Source organism: Haliaeetus leucocephalus, unplaced genomic scaffold (genome assembly GCF_000737465.1).
Source record: "Haliaeetus leucocephalus isolate CR32 unplaced genomic scaffold, Haliaeetus_leucocephalus-4.0 Scaffold605, whole genome shotgun sequence".
Taxonomy (NCBI): Eukaryota; Metazoa; Chordata; class Aves; order Accipitriformes; family Accipitridae; genus Haliaeetus; species Haliaeetus leucocephalus.
In genome coordinates, this window is record NW_010973041.1 from 6505255 (window position 1) to 6524088 (window position 18834).

The 18834-nt window shown below is 42.5% G+C and overlaps 1 protein-coding gene across 1 annotated transcript in view; it reads left to right on the forward strand.

Annotated features, from left to right (window-relative positions):
* Window positions 1–18106, forward strand: part of SNX30 (sorting nexin family member 30) — a 48055-nt gene extending 29949 nt beyond the window's left edge. The window contains exons 4-9 of the mRNA XM_010578149.1: window positions 1596–1754; window positions 4123–4318; window positions 4975–5174; window positions 10997–11083; window positions 15663–15815; window positions 17681–18106. Coding sequence (XP_010576451.1) covers window positions 1596–1754; window positions 4123–4318; window positions 4975–5174; window positions 10997–11083; window positions 15663–15815; window positions 17681–17740 — 855 coding nt within the window. The 3' untranslated portion in view covers window positions 17741–18106. The remainder of the gene's footprint in view (window positions 1–1595; window positions 1755–4122; window positions 4319–4974; window positions 5175–10996; window positions 11084–15662; window positions 15816–17680) is intronic.
* Window positions 18107–18834: the final 728 nt, after the last annotated feature.

Sequence of the window (18834 nt, forward strand, 5' to 3'; positions counted from 1 at the left end):
GCTATTGCTAAAAGCAGATTAAATGGCAGAAGCCTCTCTAATAGAGGTGCACTCTTCTGTGGGTCTAAAATGCTCAAACTTTAGTGATGATTCAGTGGCAGTTTGCATGCATTTGGTTGAACTAGGGTTCTTTAGTCTTCCACCTTGTCCTTTTCCTTCTGCATATGGTGCTGAGGTAGTGACTTCCTGAAGTATAGAGTCCCAGCTAAAGTTACAAAGCAAGGGAAGAGAATTTCTCCCCCCTGAAGACTACTGCACTAAGCATTATTCTTCTGAAGAAGTCTAATTAGAGTGTATCTTACACTGGTTTAACTAGAATGACTAATCTGAATGCTAAGCATAATAAGATAAGTCTTAAATTATAAGAACTAAATACAGTGCTTAAAACGTAGCTGTGTTGCAGCTAAGTCAGGCTGGCTGGGTTTTTTTAGGAGGTGCAATCTTCATGTACATCCCACATCAGCTAGGGTATGGTGGGAAAGGCATACTTATATGCAGCTTTTTTTACTTTGCGTTACTTTTGTCACAGATTTTAGGTAACAAAGACTCTTTGCAGAGGAGAATTCTGATTCCTGATTTGGGTGAAAATGGCTGTCATTGCTAGTCTAAGAGTAAGCAGATTATCTGTCTGGGCAGAATGTTTCACAAGAATAAAATGCAAAGCACAGTTTTAAAAATTATATTAATCTTGGAGTCTATGCTGTCTGGAGAGAACAAAAGCAGATCTAGTGGTAGAGCTGAGACTAACCATGCTGAAGCTTAAAGAGTTATCTTCCATCTGAAGTGGTACTTTAAAGTCTGGAGTCTTACTGTAACAGGAGGGACTGCAGAACTAGCAAGTATGGAGGCAGACTTGAGCTTACATGTTAAGCTGAACTGCAGAGATGAACCGGTGGTATCAAAATAGGAGTAAGGTGAAAGAGTAGATAGTAACAAAGGTCTGCCAACATTACACAAACATGCTCAAGAATGTCAGCTATGATAGATGACTGACTGTGCAAGTGCTTCAGGAAGGTTCCAGCCTGGACCACTCGACCGTGCTCGTCTGTCTTTGCTCAGTGTAGTGCTATTACTAACACTATCAGCCCTTTACAGAAGGGCCCTCCCTGTCCAGGAGCTATAAATTGTTCAGAATGCAGGGGAAAAGAGTAAGTAGAATTGTTAAATTTTCTCGGTTTTCTTGGACTGAACAGACTTACTTTAACATCAGGGTGTGTGTGCATGAATTGCTGTAGTGAATAGTGTGCAGCTCTGCTGGCATCTCTTTTAGAGCTGGAGCTTGAACATGGATAGCGGTAGGGGGGAACTCTCTAAGCTATGCTAGAAGTACCTAGTGTGAGGACTGTCTGGGCTTCACTGGTGTGGGTCTCAGCTGAAGCCACTCAGTAGAATTGCTAGCATTCTAGCATTAGGCCAGACCAGCTCAACAGTAATTCAGAGCAAGGCTTGCATCCCATCTGATGTATGGTTCCTGTTAGCAAACATAACACTTCAGTGCCTGTTAAGACTGCAGTTTGATTGCTTTGTATGTTTCCAAAAAGCAGAAACAAGTTTTTGGTCTTCTGAATGTTGTGCATTTTGCTTGTCTCTGACAGCCTCTTCCTGAGAAATTTGTGGTGAAGGGTGTTGTCGATCGCTTTTCTGAAGAGTTTGTGGAGACGAGGAGGAAAGCATTAGACAAATTCTTGAAGAGAATAACTGATCACCCAGTGCTTTCTTTTAATGAGCACTTCAACGTGTTTCTCACAGCCAAGGTAAGCCAGGAACTTCCAAACACAGTCATTGACAGGGACAACAGAATAGGCACCTTTGCAGTCTCTTTTGAAATGAAGGTAAAAAGGCATTAATAAAACTACACATGCAGGTCAGAACTTCCCCTAAAATACCAGAGAGTTGTTAGGGACCCTGAATGTTGTGTGTGACAGACCCCTGTGTGTGACAACTGTATGGGTTGCCTTTGCTTGAAGGGAGGGGTGGTCTGTCGATTTACAAATTCAGTTCTCCAGACTTGCTTGTTTTGTATCGCTGTGTCTAGAACATATGCCTCTGATGCAAGAAAGGTTCAGAATTTAGAAAACTGTAGACTTTGTAAAATCCTGTTTTGGCGAGGAGGAAGGTGGAGGAGGAGAGATCTCTTGCACAAAAGCTTACAAGTTTCTTAACTTTTTTCTTGTCTGTGCCTTCTAGACTGCTTGTACTTGTTGCCCTCAAAACTAAGCATGAAGACCTTATTCTTGTTTGTTCTCAGTCAACAACTTCATGCTCATCTTCTGCGTGACTCACCCATAAGTGGTGCAATTTTCTTTAGCTGTCTTTTGAACTGCGTTTTAAATAAGACTAGAAGGACCTACAGTCACGTTTGGGTTTGACCTGATAAGTGAAGAGAGCTGTAAAAGCATGTCTTTCCAATGTCACATTATGCTAGCTCACTCAAATGTGACACTTAATTTGAGCTTACTTCAGGCTCATGCTCTGCTTGCTGGTAATGTGAGACTCAATCTCCAGTTCCCTTTTATTTCCCCTCCATGGTGAACTTAACTGCTGAAACAAGCCAGAAATGCAGAATTTGTTTAGCACCTTGATAGTTAAATGTCAGATAGCTTTGTTCTGCTTTTCAGCTGTCAAAGCATGATGCAACTTTCTTAGCTGCTTAGTCATCTTCTCCCACCCCTGCAAAATAAACAGTAAGGGCTGTATTCTCAGCCCCAGGCAGGGCTTGCCTTGAGAATACAGAGCATCCAGGGAGGCTCAGGGAAAAGGACATGTGTTCTTCTGGCTGTCTCTAGTGTTGGAACTTGCTCTATTGCAGCAGTGAGGTGTCAGTTCAGTGTGCTAGGACTTCAGAATTTAGTTGCTGCAGAAAGTCATGAGACCACCTCCTGGCTGAAAAAGAGAAACCAACCTTTCTTGAAGTTCCCTGTTTGGACCAGTAACACACCAGAATGTGTGAGAGAGTAAGTGAGTGATTTTGAATTAAAGGGTTGTCTTCTGATCCCTGCTTGCAGATAGTGCTTAGGACAGGTAGAACGCAAGAGTCAAGGACCCACTGCATTTAAATGCAAACATAATCCAAAATTATAGTAGCTGCTAATATGTCAGGTTCTCTTAATCAGACTTAGATTTGTCTTATAAGAACTTGGAAAGAATACCATAGTACATGTTTTGAAGATGGCTGTTGGATTCTTTTAAAGAACACTTAAGCTTTTAGTCTAGTCTGTAATACCATATCTTGATTCTCAGCCTCTACGGGTCTACTTGGGTTGAAAACATCTCTTCCCCAGACTGCATAGGATAACCTAGTTAGAGCGCTTAATCCTGTTTTGCGATGTTGAATAGTGACCCCTGCTGGAAGGAGTAAAATGCAAAATGGTCGACCTTTTGGCTAACAAGTTTTTTCTGATGTGCTGTCAAGGTGAAATCCCCTGAATATTGTAGGTAAACAACCTTGTTAACATAAGTTGTCTGAATGTTGATTTATGCAAACGTGTAAAGCATTGACGAGGAAGTTTAAGCTTTCTGTGCAGGCAACATGGCTACATCTGACCCAGCCTGAGCTGCCCTCTGTCTTGCAGAAAAGCTGTGCTAGTCTTCCCATGCTGTGCGTTTTCTGTGCAGTCTTCCCCACCCTTCTATCTGACCACACAACTGGTGTGATGTGACTGCTGACCAAATAGGCATGCAATGTGTAGCTCTGTACTAGGTCATCAGAGCCAGCTGGTGCATTTGCATAATACTGGTATTGTGGGCTACGACTTAAAAGTATGTATGGATGAATGGCATGAACACTATCAGTGCAAACAGAGCTGTTAATATCACTACTTCCCTGGTGACAGTACAGGAACATGGGAAAGTCTGGCCATGTGCAAAGGTGGACCACTAACTCATTTATAATGTACTTCATACCATTCTTCTGGATAGTTTATCTCCATCCAGAGGTAGTCTTGAAACTGTGCTCAGCTGTACAACTTGTATAACGTGAGGTTTTGTCCAAGGCTACATGTCACATGTAATCTTTTGCCTTCACATAATTTGATCTTGACTAGAAAGTATCTCTCGCTATATTAATCTTCCAACAAGCAAGTGAAATATTTCTAAACTGTTTGGGTTTTTTTAACTTCCTAGGATCTTAATGCCTATAAAAAGCAAGGAATGGCATTGCTGTCAAAGATGGGGGAGTCTGTCAAATACGTTACAGGAGGCTACAAATTAAGAAGTCGGCCACTGGAGTTTGCAGCCATTGGGGAGTATCTAGACACATTCTCTCTCAAGCTTGGTACCATTGACAGAATAGCACAACGGATTATCAAGGAACAGTTGGGTAAGGACACAAGGTTCTCTATCACAATACTTCAGTCTGAGTGCTCTGTATCTCATTCTGGTTGATGGTGTGACCAAGACAACTTGTGTCAATGATTCTGCCCTGTAATGAGCCACACAGAGCAAAATCTAATGCCTCTTACAGATTTAAAACAGGCCCAAAGCCTAACGCAGTATCTTACTTTAGCTCAATTCTCCAAATATTTTTTTAAAATGGCTCGTGTTGTTATACCAACCTACTTTCTTACTAGAGTTATTTTTGGAAAGACTTTTGGGAGAGGGAAAAACCAGTACATTCCATCTGGAGGAGTAGAGGTGGAATTCCTAGATGAAGATAACCTTTACAGACCTGTCTTAGCAGACCCAAGTTTTACATATGTTTAAAAAAAATTACTTTGGCTACTGCACAGATGCAACTGTCTTTGTATTGGAAGCTTGTAGGAATGGTCAGTTAAGCAGGAGGCAACTTGGACCTGTCACCTGTGCAGCCATAGAGCTCTGTCTATTAAGATGCTAATGTAACACAAGACTTGACTCCTGGGGGAGTTAATGTTTGCCAAGCTTGGTGCATAGTTTCTCCTGTTTGGTGTGAGTGTTTGCAGATCCTTGTGCCTCACTCTTACTCCGTTAATCTACTTTTCCATCTGCCTTTTGCAGAATACTTGGTGGAACTACGAGAATACGGACCTGTTTATTCAACCTGGGGAGCGCTAGAGGTTGAGCTATCGGAGCCACTGGAAGGGTTGTCTGCCTGTATTGGGAACTGCTGCACAGCTCTTGAAGAACTCAGTGAAGACATGACAGAAGACTTCCTGCCTGTGCTTAGGGAATATATATTGTACTCGGAGTCAATGAAGGTAAAGAGAGCCCTGTGGCAGAATTGACACTGTCATTGGTGTTTGCATGCAGTGATGCATCAGTGAGTTCATTCTTTCTAATAGCAGGAAGGGTTGGTGGTGGGGAAAGTCGGGAAGTAAATAATGCATTAGGTAGGAGGATGTTTTCATAATCAAAACAAACCTAGGTATGCTGACCGGGTACTGCATGGGTAGCATTACCTATCTGCTCTCCTATTCAGTCAAGCTAAGGTCAGTAATGCTAGGGTGCACACAAAGTGTTGAAGAGTTGCTTATTCATTGGAGTGGCAGGTGGTACTCTGTAGGAGACATCCTGTGGCTGCCTAGAATCTTCTCTTTGAATTGTCAGAAAGTCAGTCATAGCTCAGCTCTTCACTACTGGGTCAGTGTCTGGCCCTGCAGAAAAAGTAGCATTAGCAGCTTCTGTCACTTTTATGTAGCAGGGTTGGCTGGCTCCTTTTAGAACCACGTGTCCAAATGACAGACACTGCTTCCTCTCTCATCCCCATACCCTAGGCAGGATGTATCTGTTGTAAAGTTCTGTTAAGTTCTGCATACCAAGTAGCTGCTTAACGATGTTGTTCTGTGACTCTTAATCACCCTAGGAACTTGGTATCTTATGGCTTATGCAGAAGTAATAAAAGCTACTTCAATGCAGTTTTTATTCTCTTTAAGTTAAGGAGCATTGGTAGTCAATTCCACTGCATTGAAGAAATGGGGAAAAGAATTACTGAGTTAACTGCACTGAAAACTGAACCTAAGGACTCTAGTTCGGCTGTTAAAGCTTTTCACCAAATGCCACGGTACAGTATGTATTAGCAGTCCCTCCATAGGGTACTAACAGACAAATTCCTTCTGAGGACTTGCCACTTGGAACAACTGTCACAAGGCTATGGTATGCACTTCTTTAGAGATCTAATAATGTTTTAAACCTACAGTCTGAACATGGTGGTCCTTCTTAATCTTAGTCATCCTATACTTCTCAAACTGAGATTTGAAACACCTAGAGCTTTCTTTTCCCAGCTTCAGATGGCTAGTTGTATGGCTCTTGTCTTGCCTGGCTGAATGATTCTTATGAAGGCTTTGCACTAATTCCCTGAGTATACTCTTTGCTTTCATAGTCATGGTATTGACCCTAGCATAAACAAGGTGCATTTTATTTATAGGACTATTAACACCCAAGTATTGCTGGAACACCCTGAGCTGTAGATGGAAGCCTTGACCCAGGGTGTTCAGACTTAACCTTACTCTGTAGGAAGGGGGGTGTGTGTGTGTTTGTGTACTTACAAATAAACAGAGCATGAGTGTTGTGGTTTAAGCCTAGCCAGCAGAAAAGCACCATGAAGCTGCTCACTCCTCCCCACCCTGGGAGGAACTGTGGTCAGTTCATCACACGTTGTCTCTGCCGCTCCTTCCTCCTCAGGGGGAGGACTCCTCACTCTTCCCCTGCTCCAGCGTGGGTCCTTCCCACAGGCTGCAGTTCTTCAGTGACACACTGCTCCAGCACAGGCTTTGCCATGGAGTCATGGCCATCTTTGGAGGCATCCACCTGCTCCAGCGTGGGCTCCTCTCTCCCCAGGCTGCGGGTGGGCATCTGCTGCCCCGCTCCCCTCCGTGGGCTGGGGGGGGACAGCCTGCCGCCTCACCACGGGCTGCGGGGGCATCCACCTCCTCCCCTCCTTCCTCACTGACCTTGCTGCCTGCACAGGGCTTTCTCTCGCATCCCGCTCTCCTCCCCCGCTGCAGGTTCCCCTTCTTCAACCTGTTCTCCCAGAGGGCTAACGCCGTCGCTCACAGGGTCAGCCTTGGCCAGCGGCGGATCCCACTCGGAGCCGGGGAAGCTTCTGGCAGCTTCTCACAGGAGCCGGCCCTGCGGCCCCCTACCCTGCTGCCAAAAACCCCACCACACAGACCCAAAACAATGAGGCTAGTGGTTAAAGCTTTTAGCCCAGAACATGTGCCTTTTGATGCTACAAAGGCCATGGCGTACTGGAGATGGCATCTAAAGTGGCAAGCTGAGTTGTGAGAGGTGCTTTTCACAAATGTAGCGTGGGAGGATTTTTTTTAAGCTAAAAAGCAAGGGTTTCTTCTGCTGAAGAGGTACTTCAGGCAGTTAAACACCACTTACTACAGGAAGCATGGCATTAAAGACTTGCAGCTAGACTACCTATTGGCTTGGAGACAGGCCCATTCAAAAAGGGCTCTTGTCAGAGGACAGCAAAGACACTAAGTGCAGTCTCCACGCTAACAGGCTTGCCTGAAGCACCTCTTCAGCTAAAGAAACCCTTTTTAGCTTAATTTTTAGACAGCTGACTTAACTTTCTAGTGCCCTAAAGGACTCACTCTTCCTGTCAGTTATTCTCTGGTAATGAACTGAACATACTCATTGTGTTGGTGCTTTGGAATGGGTTGGATCTAGAAACCACACTTGCAAAATAGCAGTTAATAGCAAATAAGGATTATGCTGTTTTGTGTCCAGCTTGGGCATCTCATTAGCTTTGTTGGAAAATCAAGAAAGAAACCTATTGCTAGCCAAGGCAGACTGTTCCTATTTTTCTTCACTCCCAAATACCAAAACTGAAATCTCTGAGGTCATACCAAGTGCAGTTTTCTTATGCTAGAAAATACCAGTCTGTTACTATTTCTGCAGTAAGCAGCTACAGAACTGTCTTCCCAGATGCCATAAAACCATGTAAGTAACTGTAAAGGAGGCTACACTTGGAGTGTGGGAGGCTTTCTGCTGAAAAGGCTGTCCTCTTCACTAGCAGTGCAGTCCTATTCATCAGCTGCTGTGAGGCCTGCTTGTGAAATTGAAGACTGTTTTGGCCTACAGAGCACAGTTGTTGGACAGGGTACTTGGTGGAAGGCAAGTCTCTAGGCACTAGGAGTTCAGTGCAACCTTGGTAGCTTTCTCTGTTGCACACTGTACCCCAGGTGTAGGTATAGGAACTTGTAGAGCAGTCTCTAGCTGGGTGAATGTCCCTCAGTGTAAGAACTGCCAGGTTATCTTCACTGGTGTTTTAGAGACTAATGTTCACTTTAGTGTCTTCAGGAGCACTGTTATATGTGAGCGGGAAGCCTGAGGGAACTGCACATACTGAGGCAAAGCCCAGTAGTTCTGGTTGAAACAAATATTGGCTGACTCCAGGGAAGCCCCGTCTCTGGGTTCATTTGAAAGATTTACAGAAGTGGGGAGAGGCTGGCTTTGCAGGCTTGAGTTAAATGTTGCTGGGAGTGTCTAGGAGAGACCTTTTCCAAAACACAGGTCATGTGTGAGATGGCCAGATGATTTCTCAAATCCTGGTGCAGTGAGGCACTTGTCAACAAACGTGAGGTACCACATTTTTTGTGGTATGCTGGTGTTCCCCAGGGAGGCAAGTGCAAAGGACAAACTCAGCTCTACATAATTCAGTGGTGGTATTAAAATGTTATATGATCTCTGTATGCTTATCACCTGATAAGCCTTTCTGGCAGTGTTGTGATTCCTAGCTGTGTGCTTGGACATTACTTCTAATGCATGTTTAAAACAAGCACCACATGAATAACTAACTCTGTCTTTAAAAGTGTGCGGTAAATAAGGATCCTCTTGTGAGATCTAGTTGTAGTAGGAAGCTATATGGTGTGCAAATGGCATAGGATTGCAATTCAAGAAAGGAGGCTGATGGCAAACTCCTGAAGCTCCTTCAGAGATCTGGGCCAAGGTGGAATTTTTCAACTAAATACAAAATGGAGAAGGACCTGCCTCACTGAAAGCAAGCTAAGTCTTGTTTGTACAGGGACTGGTGGTTTAGTTCTGTCCTCAAATAACTGAAATGTGGTGTGTGAGTTTGTTCTGCTTGGTGTTGGTTTCTTCCAACTTTTAAAAAAAATTTTTATTTTTTACTTTTTTTTTTTTTTTTTTTCCTTTTAAGTGAGGCCTTAACTAGTGGAAGTATTGCATGGGTTGTGGTAAGTCTGGGGAAACTTGGCACAGAGTTTTTCGAAGGAGCTGCTGAAGCTTTAAGGCATTGATCTGCAACTCAGAAGAGATTGCCTGGAGGTGCCAGAGGAAACACTTCCTTTGACATATGGGACAAGTGAAAGGGAAGGCAGTATTTTTCTCATGACTTACAGGTCAGCCATTAATGAATACTTAAAGCTGTATTCAGAAGCATATTGTTAATGGTCCACAGTGGATGGACTTGAGCACTTAAAGAGAAATAAGACACCTGCCCTTTGAATCTAATCTCCTGGTACCTGTTAATCATTGGCTACTCCTGGTACAGATCCAGCTTACTGCACTAACTTGAGGTTTCTATAGGCTGAATGCAATTGCTGGAGGCGGTTGTTTTTCTGAGAAGAAATTTCAGTTGACTCAGGTTCAAGAGGTAATACAAAGTAGAAATATCTGTTAAATCTCTCAGGCTTTTGTTGCATTGGTAACCTCAGTCGCTTAAGGGCTATTCCACATAGTTGCTTAGATTTCAAAAGGAATGGGAATGCTGTGTTTTTTTTCAAGTGTTAAGCTGTTGAAGGTGAATTTTTCAGTTTTGCCCCCTCTTTTTGCCTAAACGTATAGCAGCTTTGTGCATGGGGTGGCATTCCAATTTACCATGGACTGAGGTTTGTAAGAATATTGATTGCAATATCTTCAGTCTCTACTCTAGAGCAACTGCACTGGTGATGTTCCCTTGGCTTAAGGGGGAGGAAGGGGAAGATGATGATTAGTAGATACAGGGTTCATACATCTTTAATTAGGAAACAGATCTTGGTGAGACTGGCTCTTAGAGCTCTGAGAACTACACTTTTAAACAGATATTTCTGTAGGCAGCAGAGCATGTGACTAGTCCTGTTTTACTAGCCTTGTCTGAAACTAGTCATTTTAAAATGTTCAGATTTACAGGTGCCTCAGCAGTGAGTGTTGGCTGACTTCCCTCTGAACATTTTAAATAATAACTTTGCATCAACTGAGTTCTAAAAAATTACTAGTTGTTTCCTTGTGAAGACTGGAGAAGTAAGTTGCCCACTTTTGCAGAAACAGAACTGCTTATTTTTTAGTAGTATATTCTTAAAAAGACTAACTTCTGTGGTTGTTATTAAATTGTAAGACTGTAGTACAACCTTAGTGGAGATCTTGACTTGTGGCTATATTACAAGATAAAGGTAGCATCTTTTGCTCTCTATGCCGAGAATACTCCGTCAATAAAATGTTTTACTGCTTGTGAAACTCAGTTGGGTAGTTCAGTGCTTTTCACGTAAATTGTTCTTTTCAAAATTTTAATTTTTTTTAGTTAAACCAACAATGAAACTCCCCAAACTGATCTAAAAGCAAAGCTTTTGTTCTAGTGCAATAATGTAACAGCTTGCTATAAAAGACTTTGAGGAGTCTTTGTAAGTGAAAAGGGAGATGTAGTACCTTCTGTGGTGGCCTTCCTGTCTCTTAGGCTATGCTGTTTTCTGTTTGGTGCTTGAGGATGTCAAAAGTTTTGCACTAGTTCTTGACAGCTTGGATGCTCTTGTTTATATCCTTTTCATGCTAATAATCGGTCAAATGATAAATTGAATTTACTTAGTCAGGGTAATATTCATGGTGACATGACAGCTTCTATCTTGCATGCCTCCAGCTTGTCCAAAACTTCAATTTTCTCTGACCCTGCCAGCTGCTGGAGAGCAAATACTTTGTTTTTAAAAGCTACTCCCTAAATACTGTAAAATAAGAGAAAGTAAGTCTGAAAGTCTGACTTTGGACTGAGTTAGCACTTAAGCTGTATCACTTTGCAGTTTCTTGCAGGCTGGGGAGGGAAGGAACAAGATCTCACAGTTGTCTTTTCTCTTGCCCATAGAACGTGTTGAAGAAGAGAGACCAAGTTCAAGCGGAGTACGAAGCAAAACTGGAAGCAGTAGCCTTGAAAAAGGAAGACCGTCCAAAGGTTAGCACTTCAAACTAGTCTACAAAACCAGCTTGCACTTACATTACTTCCTGAGAAGAATGGAGAAACAGAACTTGCTTTGTCTGGCTCTGGTGGCTTCTTTGCAGTATAAGCAGTTTCTGGCAGAACAGAAATTTGTTGTTGGCAAGCTGGTGTGAAATAAAGCCCTAGGTATGAATATATATAACCTGTCTAGCAACTTATGTACTACTGATATCCCACCATTCAGAGCCGGGTGGTTCTGAGCAGTGTAACACTCCAACCACAGCTAGGCAATCAGTGTTCAGTTGGAGTGTTCAGTGACATGGACTGAAGTAGTGGTAGATAGACCATGATGATTTGGCAGTACGTCAGCTAGCTGAGTTAAGGTCCTAGCCCTGGCACTGTTGAACTGTACTGTAGGACTCCTGTTTTGGCTGTGGAAGACTCTGTGTTTTGCCTCTTCTGCTAGGGAGCTCTTCCTCTGTGATGCTGAACAGACACAGCAGGTATCAGTGGGTGACAGGTTTTGGCCGGGCTTCATGCAGAAGCAAAACTGTAAACTCTCATGCTTGTGCTGCCACCTGCTTTCCGCATGAGGCAATGTGCAAGAGGCCTCTCTCAAATCACTGCAACTTTCACCGACAATGACAACATGTTTTGTTCCCTTCCTCTGCTTGGGGCTTTTTGGTTCCCCTTTGTGTTAATAATTAATAGATTACTTTCCAGTATTAGGACTCCTGTACAATAATCTTACAGGAGGTTCACATAATGTCTTGAATCTAAGAAGCTGAAGAGGACCAGGGCATAGAAATGCAAACTAGTATTTTTCTGATCTTGTGTCTGTTGTGGACTCTACAAATAGTGGTGTCTTAGGTATCTTGTGGTGCTCTTGTATTTTAGTCTTTTGCCTGCCCCACTGCTGGCTGGTGTGGTATGTACTCTTACTTCCTCAGTGTAGGTTTGTATGAGCTGGTATTCTAACAAGTTGTATGTAGGATGAAGGGAACTAAATCTAGCATATCCAGCAAGCCAATTGCAGTTTTTAGGCATTTGACTTTATCAAGGTTTTGATGCAGTGGAACCGCTGAACTTTACTAGTGTCTCAGCTGCTGAAAGGCTTTTGCACCTCACCTCTCTGGGATTATTGTGTAAAGCACAGCACTTAAATAGCTGTCTAAGAATTTTTTGAATACTTATGTCTCCTCTCCAGAGTATAAGCATATCTTTTGGCAAGTCCTTGTACCTTTTTTCTAAGATAAGTCTTTTGTGTCATTTACAAGTTGAAGTTGAACAAACTAATAGAACTCCTTGCATGTTCTTAAAATACTAGCTCAAGATTTTCAGATCGTTCCACCTGAAGGGAATGTCCTCGTCTGTAAGAGCTGGTAGCTCAGAGCTGTGGCTAGCCCCACATCTTACATTCAGTGAGGTCTCCTGGCTTCCCTGCTGGAAACTAAAAGCAGACAGAGGGTCATGAGCTGGGTTATGCAGTGAACGGCATTTGTGTTCCTTTCGGCATATTTAGCTGATTTGGCAGGAATTATGTTAAAAAAAACAAAACAGAACCCAAAAGCCCCCCAGACCTTAAGGGAAAAAAGGCCTACTTTTGGATCACGAAATAAGGGCCTATCATTACTTGTTAATCTCTTCCCCTGGAGGGCATTCTGAGACTCTCTGTACACATAATCAGATTGGCTTCACAAAGCTCTGTCGGTGTCATTAGGTCATTCTCACGTTGAGATGATCACCTTAGAACTTGGTGGCCTATAAATGCAGAAGGCTTGTAGGGCTACTGTAAATGTCTGTCAGCAAATACTGCTCAAGAGTGCTGAAGTTTACACCAAAAACATAGTGTGTGTGGTGTTTTTTAACGCTAGCATAACAGTGTTAGTGCAGGGTCTGCAGCCTTTCTATTTCTAACATGTACAGTGGTGAAGTGCTTCTTACCCATTTCTGACCCACACTGGAGCTGGTTTTGCAGTAATCCAACCAATATGGTGAAATACAGGCATTGTTTCCCTTTGAGATGAAGTCCACCTCTGATGGCTGAATTTATTCTGTCTGCCTTAAGGCTTTGCAGTGTGGTGATCTGTGGGAACAGTAAATATGGCAGTGCAGAACTTGAAGTAGAAGATGACCATGTGTATTTACAGAAAAAAAACCCCAAAACAGTATATGTTTCCAGAGAACTAGGAAGGTAGAAATATCATATACAGAGATTAGTTGCCTAATAAGTGTTGTATTTGCTGTGCTTCAGGACCATTTGTTACGTGGTAATGACGCTGTAGAGGAGTTCTGAAAAAGTGGACATGCTTATGCTGCAAGCAATGCCATTTGTACTTGACCACGCTAAATTCTAGATGTGAAGCATACTTAGACTCTGGTCTTTTGAAGAACTATGTGAAGAGGAATAAATGTAGGTGCAGAACTAACATTATCATATAATGAGGTGACCAGACTCCTGAATATACAATTTTATGCTCAGTTCTTGCCTGCATGTTCATCTCTTCTCAGTTTAAGTTGGCTTACTAAAATAGTGATGGGCCCTTCCAGAGTTTATTGCAGTTTGAGCCAGTTATCACATGATTTTGGGGTTTGGTTTTTTTTGAGCTATTCAAATAGCTGAGAGCAGCCATCATTAAGAAAGTAGCAACTTCCCCCAAAGTGCAATCTTCTTTCTTCTCAGTTCCTAGTTGCTAGCTAACAATGAATATCTGCACTGGTAAAAGCAGATACATCAGCATTGATATTTTAACTTAAGCCCAAATTTGATGTTAGAACTAGAACCTCTCTTTTCATTAACCTTGCAGTAGATATAAAGTGCTTAAAAGCTGTTAATTAACCTAACATTTTGTTTCGACTACTGAGTTGCAACTTCTGTTCTGGGAAGCTGCAGTTTTGGAAGGAAAGGTATTTACTCTCCCAAATAGGACTGGCGCATGTGTAGACACTGCTTTCATGATGCCTGTGGAGACTTAGCTGGAGTTCATTGCTGTCGTTCCTTAATTAAAATGTATGTGACACATTTGCTGACCACTGGATTGACCCTGTAGCTCTGAACTCATACAGCCCTCTCGGCCTGACCTGCAGGAGAACTGGCTGTGAGAAAGAACGGTGGGTTGTTTTTTGTTTTTGTTTTTTTTAATAGCTTCGTTGTGGTTTCAGATCCTAGCAGAAGAAGCAGGAAGCTGGTGAGTGCTTAGAAACTAACTTAATTGGATTGGGAAATCTTATATGGTTTTGCTTCCAGACTTCATGACTCTTTCTCTTGATAGCCTACCCTTTCCCATTAAGATAGCAGAGTACTTGCAAATATGACACAGGGCATACTTGCCTTGAGGGGAGTATCTTCTAAACTTCCTAGCCACTGGCTTGGTAGTTCTTGTCTGAAGCCTACAAGAGAACTCCATGTCTGGAGTTGTAGCAGATTGGATTCTGTAGCTAGAAGTATGGTGCTCAGAGAGGGTGGGGGAAGTGTGTAGCTACTGAACCCCCAAGCTGCCTGTAGAGTAAATCCAGTTGTGTGAATAAAGGAGTACTCAAATCCCATGAGGATGAAGGAGGTGCTTCAGGTGTCTTGAACAGCTCAGGGCTTTCCTCTTCTGTGGTCATGGGCCTAGTCTGCACATCCTTACAGGCTTCCCATCTGTGTGGACCAAGCGGCACAAGGAGAAGGAAGAGAAAGGTGTTTGTGGCTTTCCTGCTTGAAGAAACGTTTGTAAATTGTTCCTGTAGTTGCCTGGTGGTATACGTGTTGTTAGTTAAAACATAAGCAAAGAACACCAACTTCTTTGGCCTAAAGTGCATCTACCTTGGGCCGATGACTAATGTCATAATCCATTTAAATCTCTACCGAGGCTTGCAATAGGCTGTCCTTCAAGATTTCTCCGATTGCTTATGTGTGATTACATGTCCAGTGTTGAGCCCAAAGGCCCATGAGCCAATCCACAGTGATGATCATCAGTGCTTTGCACTTAACATTATTATTATTTTTTTTTCAGGCAGTCTGTAAGGTTAAAAGTGGAAGCTAGAGAGTAGAGGCTTAGGAATTTTATTCTGCAACTGTAGCTGATCACTGCTGTTTGTATACTATGGTTGAGAGATAACACTGAGGTCTCTTATCCAGCTCTTTGGACAAACCTAAATGTTTGTTGTTTCATACACACTAGTGTAAATTGGGAAATGACTAGTGCAACTCTAAATGGGAAGGAGGAGAGAAAGCTCGCTCTGGAGCTGTAGTCACGCTGCTCAGTTTGAGAACTAGGAACTGAGCTAGGCACCCAGTACTCAGACCAAATGGTTTCCTCTTTATGTGCCTCTAGCAAGCTCTTCCTCAGTCTGCCTCTGTATCTGGCATGGAGGTGGACAAGCACAACTGCCCACCACCTCAAACAGCAGAGAACAAATTAAGCAATCCCATCTCCTCACTAATACAGAATTGGGGCTTTTCTCCCTGCAGCCATAACAGAGTTTATTCAGGATGACTACTGGGCTGTTAACTTACCCTTTCCTCTGTAGCTTCCTCAGTGAGGTTTTAGCTAATTCAGCAGCCTAGCACTCTCAGTGATGGTTTCAATCTTAATTTCTTTTGCTGCAGGTACCCACAGATGTTGAGAAATGTCAAGATCGAGTAGAGTGTTTCAATGCTGACCTGAAAGCAGATATGGAGAGATGGCAGAACAACAAAAGGCAAGACTTTAGGCAGCTACTCATGGGGATGGCAGATAAAAACATCCAGTACTACGAGAAGGTACGTGGCACTGCTGGAACATTGGCAGGAATAAGAGTAGTTCATTTTCCCCTGAGGTGGTGATGATTTTTCAGGAAATCTTCACGCTGTCTTGAAGAAAAGAATCTTGGACATCTAAATCAGTTCTCTAGTGCTGCGGAAGCTGCTCTTTGTCAGCAGCTTAGTGTAATCTGTTGAGTTGCTGGTCACGCTGAAGCAATCTGCGTGAGACTAGCAGTCTTTCGCAAGGCAACCCTGTAACAGCATTTCATCCTGGATGCTCGTCTGTCTTGCATTCTTTAATTGAACAAATTAGTGTTCAAATTAGAGCAGCAGTAGTGGCGATGAAAAAGACCGAAATTCAATATTATAGTAATACTACCAGACTAGAAAACTTCTTGATTCTGCCTTTTATGAGCCAAACTGCATGGGTTAATGTACATCCATGGATCAATATATAGATTACACCTGCTATGCATAAATTATTCTGATCTCTGTCCTCTTGTGCATAGTTCTGTCACTTGTATGCTAGTCCTGGAAATACCTAGTCAGGTGCCTCTGCCCTTTTTCAGTTGGTGCATGTGTACCTGAGATTCAGTGTCATTTTTTTATTTTATTTTTTTAAGTGAAAAGGCCTTGACATTTAACTGCATATGCTGCCAATCTCATCTTCCTTCATGCTAGAACAGTGCTGCCCAATGAAGTGGTTGATACATTAGACACTACTAGGCTTACGCATGGTGACATACTTCATCTTCTTGCTTATTGCTTTTTTCCACATCTACTTTAAAAACTTCTTCCTGTGCTAGGTTACCTCTCCACGTAATATTAATATGCAGTTACTTTGCCCCTTCCAGTGTCTCTCTTCAGTAATTCACAAGTAGTCCCACAGAACTTCCTTCACCCTGGTCTCTTCTCTCTTCTGACACTGCTCAGGAGGAGGGTATTAAAGACTCCACTGAACATCCAGCAGTGCCTCTGCAATTGCTGTACATCTTTTGCTCTTAGTTGCAGCAAGGAAGCTTTTTGGTGGGACAGTGCCTAATTGCTTCAGGATACACAACTAGAAATACTCTATTCACCTGCAGTATGATCAGCAAGATTAGAAGGAAGATGCTTGACAACAGTGACTTGTGGGTATAAGGGCTGGTGATGAGCTTGCCCATTCCCAGTGTTTAATAATATGTATTCCACAGTCTATATTTGTCAGGTTTGACTTCTGGGCTGTACATGGTTGAAAGACACTAAGGATAACACAGCACTGGAGTAAGTATATGTGTCTGGGGAAATGACTCCAAAGCCTGGAGTGACATTCTAATAACCCAGAATCTAGGATCCACTTTTATTTTGCTATACCAAGCCCTACCAGTTCATCATGCAGTGGAGTCAAGTCCCAGAGGTGTACTGGATGGAGTATACCATGTCTCTGAACTATCTTCCCTAAATGCATGGGTTTTTCAAATAAGTTTGCTGGAGGTTGTCCATAATAGCTGCCATTGTGTTCAAATCAGCCCTTTCCCACAGTCACACCGCAAAGACGTGGATTTCTACTAGAAACAGTTTGTCTGCCTAGCTGAAAGCTGTGGTGTTCTTCAGTTTAGAAACTAGCTTGGTACTTGGAAATCCTGGGTATTCTGATGATTTTTAATGGCTTGGGCCAGCTGATAAATTTGGAAAGCTTTAACTTGTTGTCTTTGGAAACTGCAGCTGTTATTTTTGAACACTTTCTTGCTGCTTGAGATTCTGTTATTTTCCCCCTCTGTAATAATCTATAAAGACCTGGCTAGCCTTTCTTGAATTCGCATTCTGTTGGTCTGGAAGGGTTGGTCAAAAGTTACAAGAACTGATGTACAATCCATTTTTTAAATCTTTATTTCTTTCTTCAGTGCCTTACGGCGTGGGAGTCAATTATACCACTATTGCAAGACAAGCCAGAGACCAAATAAGAAGTACCTTCATGGACAGTCTAGCACTTCGATGCTCAGTACCACTAGACATACTGGAACTGTATGAAGGACTCCTTTTGTCAAGTTAACCGAAATGCCAGCTGCACTTAGGCTGGAACAGACGCTCTGAAAACAATTTGAATTTTTTTCCTCACTTTCTGTGTTAAAACTGGGGTATGTTTCATCTTTTTGAGTTACCTTGAATGGTTCCTTCTTTATCCTATGGAGTGATTGGGGGTTCATAGTGAAAGTGCACGGGGATCTTGATAAAACTTACCTCTCTAGTCTGGAAGGAACTGATGAGTGGAACGCTGAAAAGATGAAAATAAAACTCTACTGCAAGGTGCCAAATGACATCTTTATTACCATTCTGCTTTGTTTGCTAAAAAAAGATGATAATTATTCCTATGATACAGTACTCCCTAACCAATCCTTATCCCTTTTTTTGGATGGACAGGGAAAGGCTGGAAATGAGTATTTTCTGTTTTGCTACCACCCATATGGTCCCTCTGGATAAAATGGTTTCTGGAGACTTTTCTGTGTGGGAGTTGGGCTGGTCCTAGACAGAACATACCAATACCACTTGCAGATAGCTTGTGATGCAAGCATGAACTGTGGTTTTTGTGAGTGTGGCATGCTGTTGGTTCATACTGAGTATCTTTGTTTACCTTGGTGATTATGAAGTAATGTCAGTTGGCTGAAGTGTACTTGTGACTGACTTGGGAATTAAAATCAGCTTAGCTGCGGGAGTGAGTTGAACAGTGGCCTTTCCAGGCTTATGGGAATGGTGGAAGCAAGTGTGAGTCTTTAGTGTATTTTTTTCTAAAGCTAGCTCTAGAAGTTGCATGTTAGAGTTCTCTTGGTCCATGCTTTAAATGTTTTTGGATTTTGTTTTTTTTCTGAACTAGAGCCAGTTTGGGCTTGATCACTTAGGTGCCTGCTGTAGTAAAGGTAGAACTCTGCTTTCTCTCCCCATGTTTTTTTGCAGCAGCCAAAAGCCAAAAAGTGTCAAATGCTTTCTTACACCAAGCATCATTGTATGTGAAACTTGCCTTAAACAGGTTGGTGGGGGTGGATGGCTACCCTATTAGGTA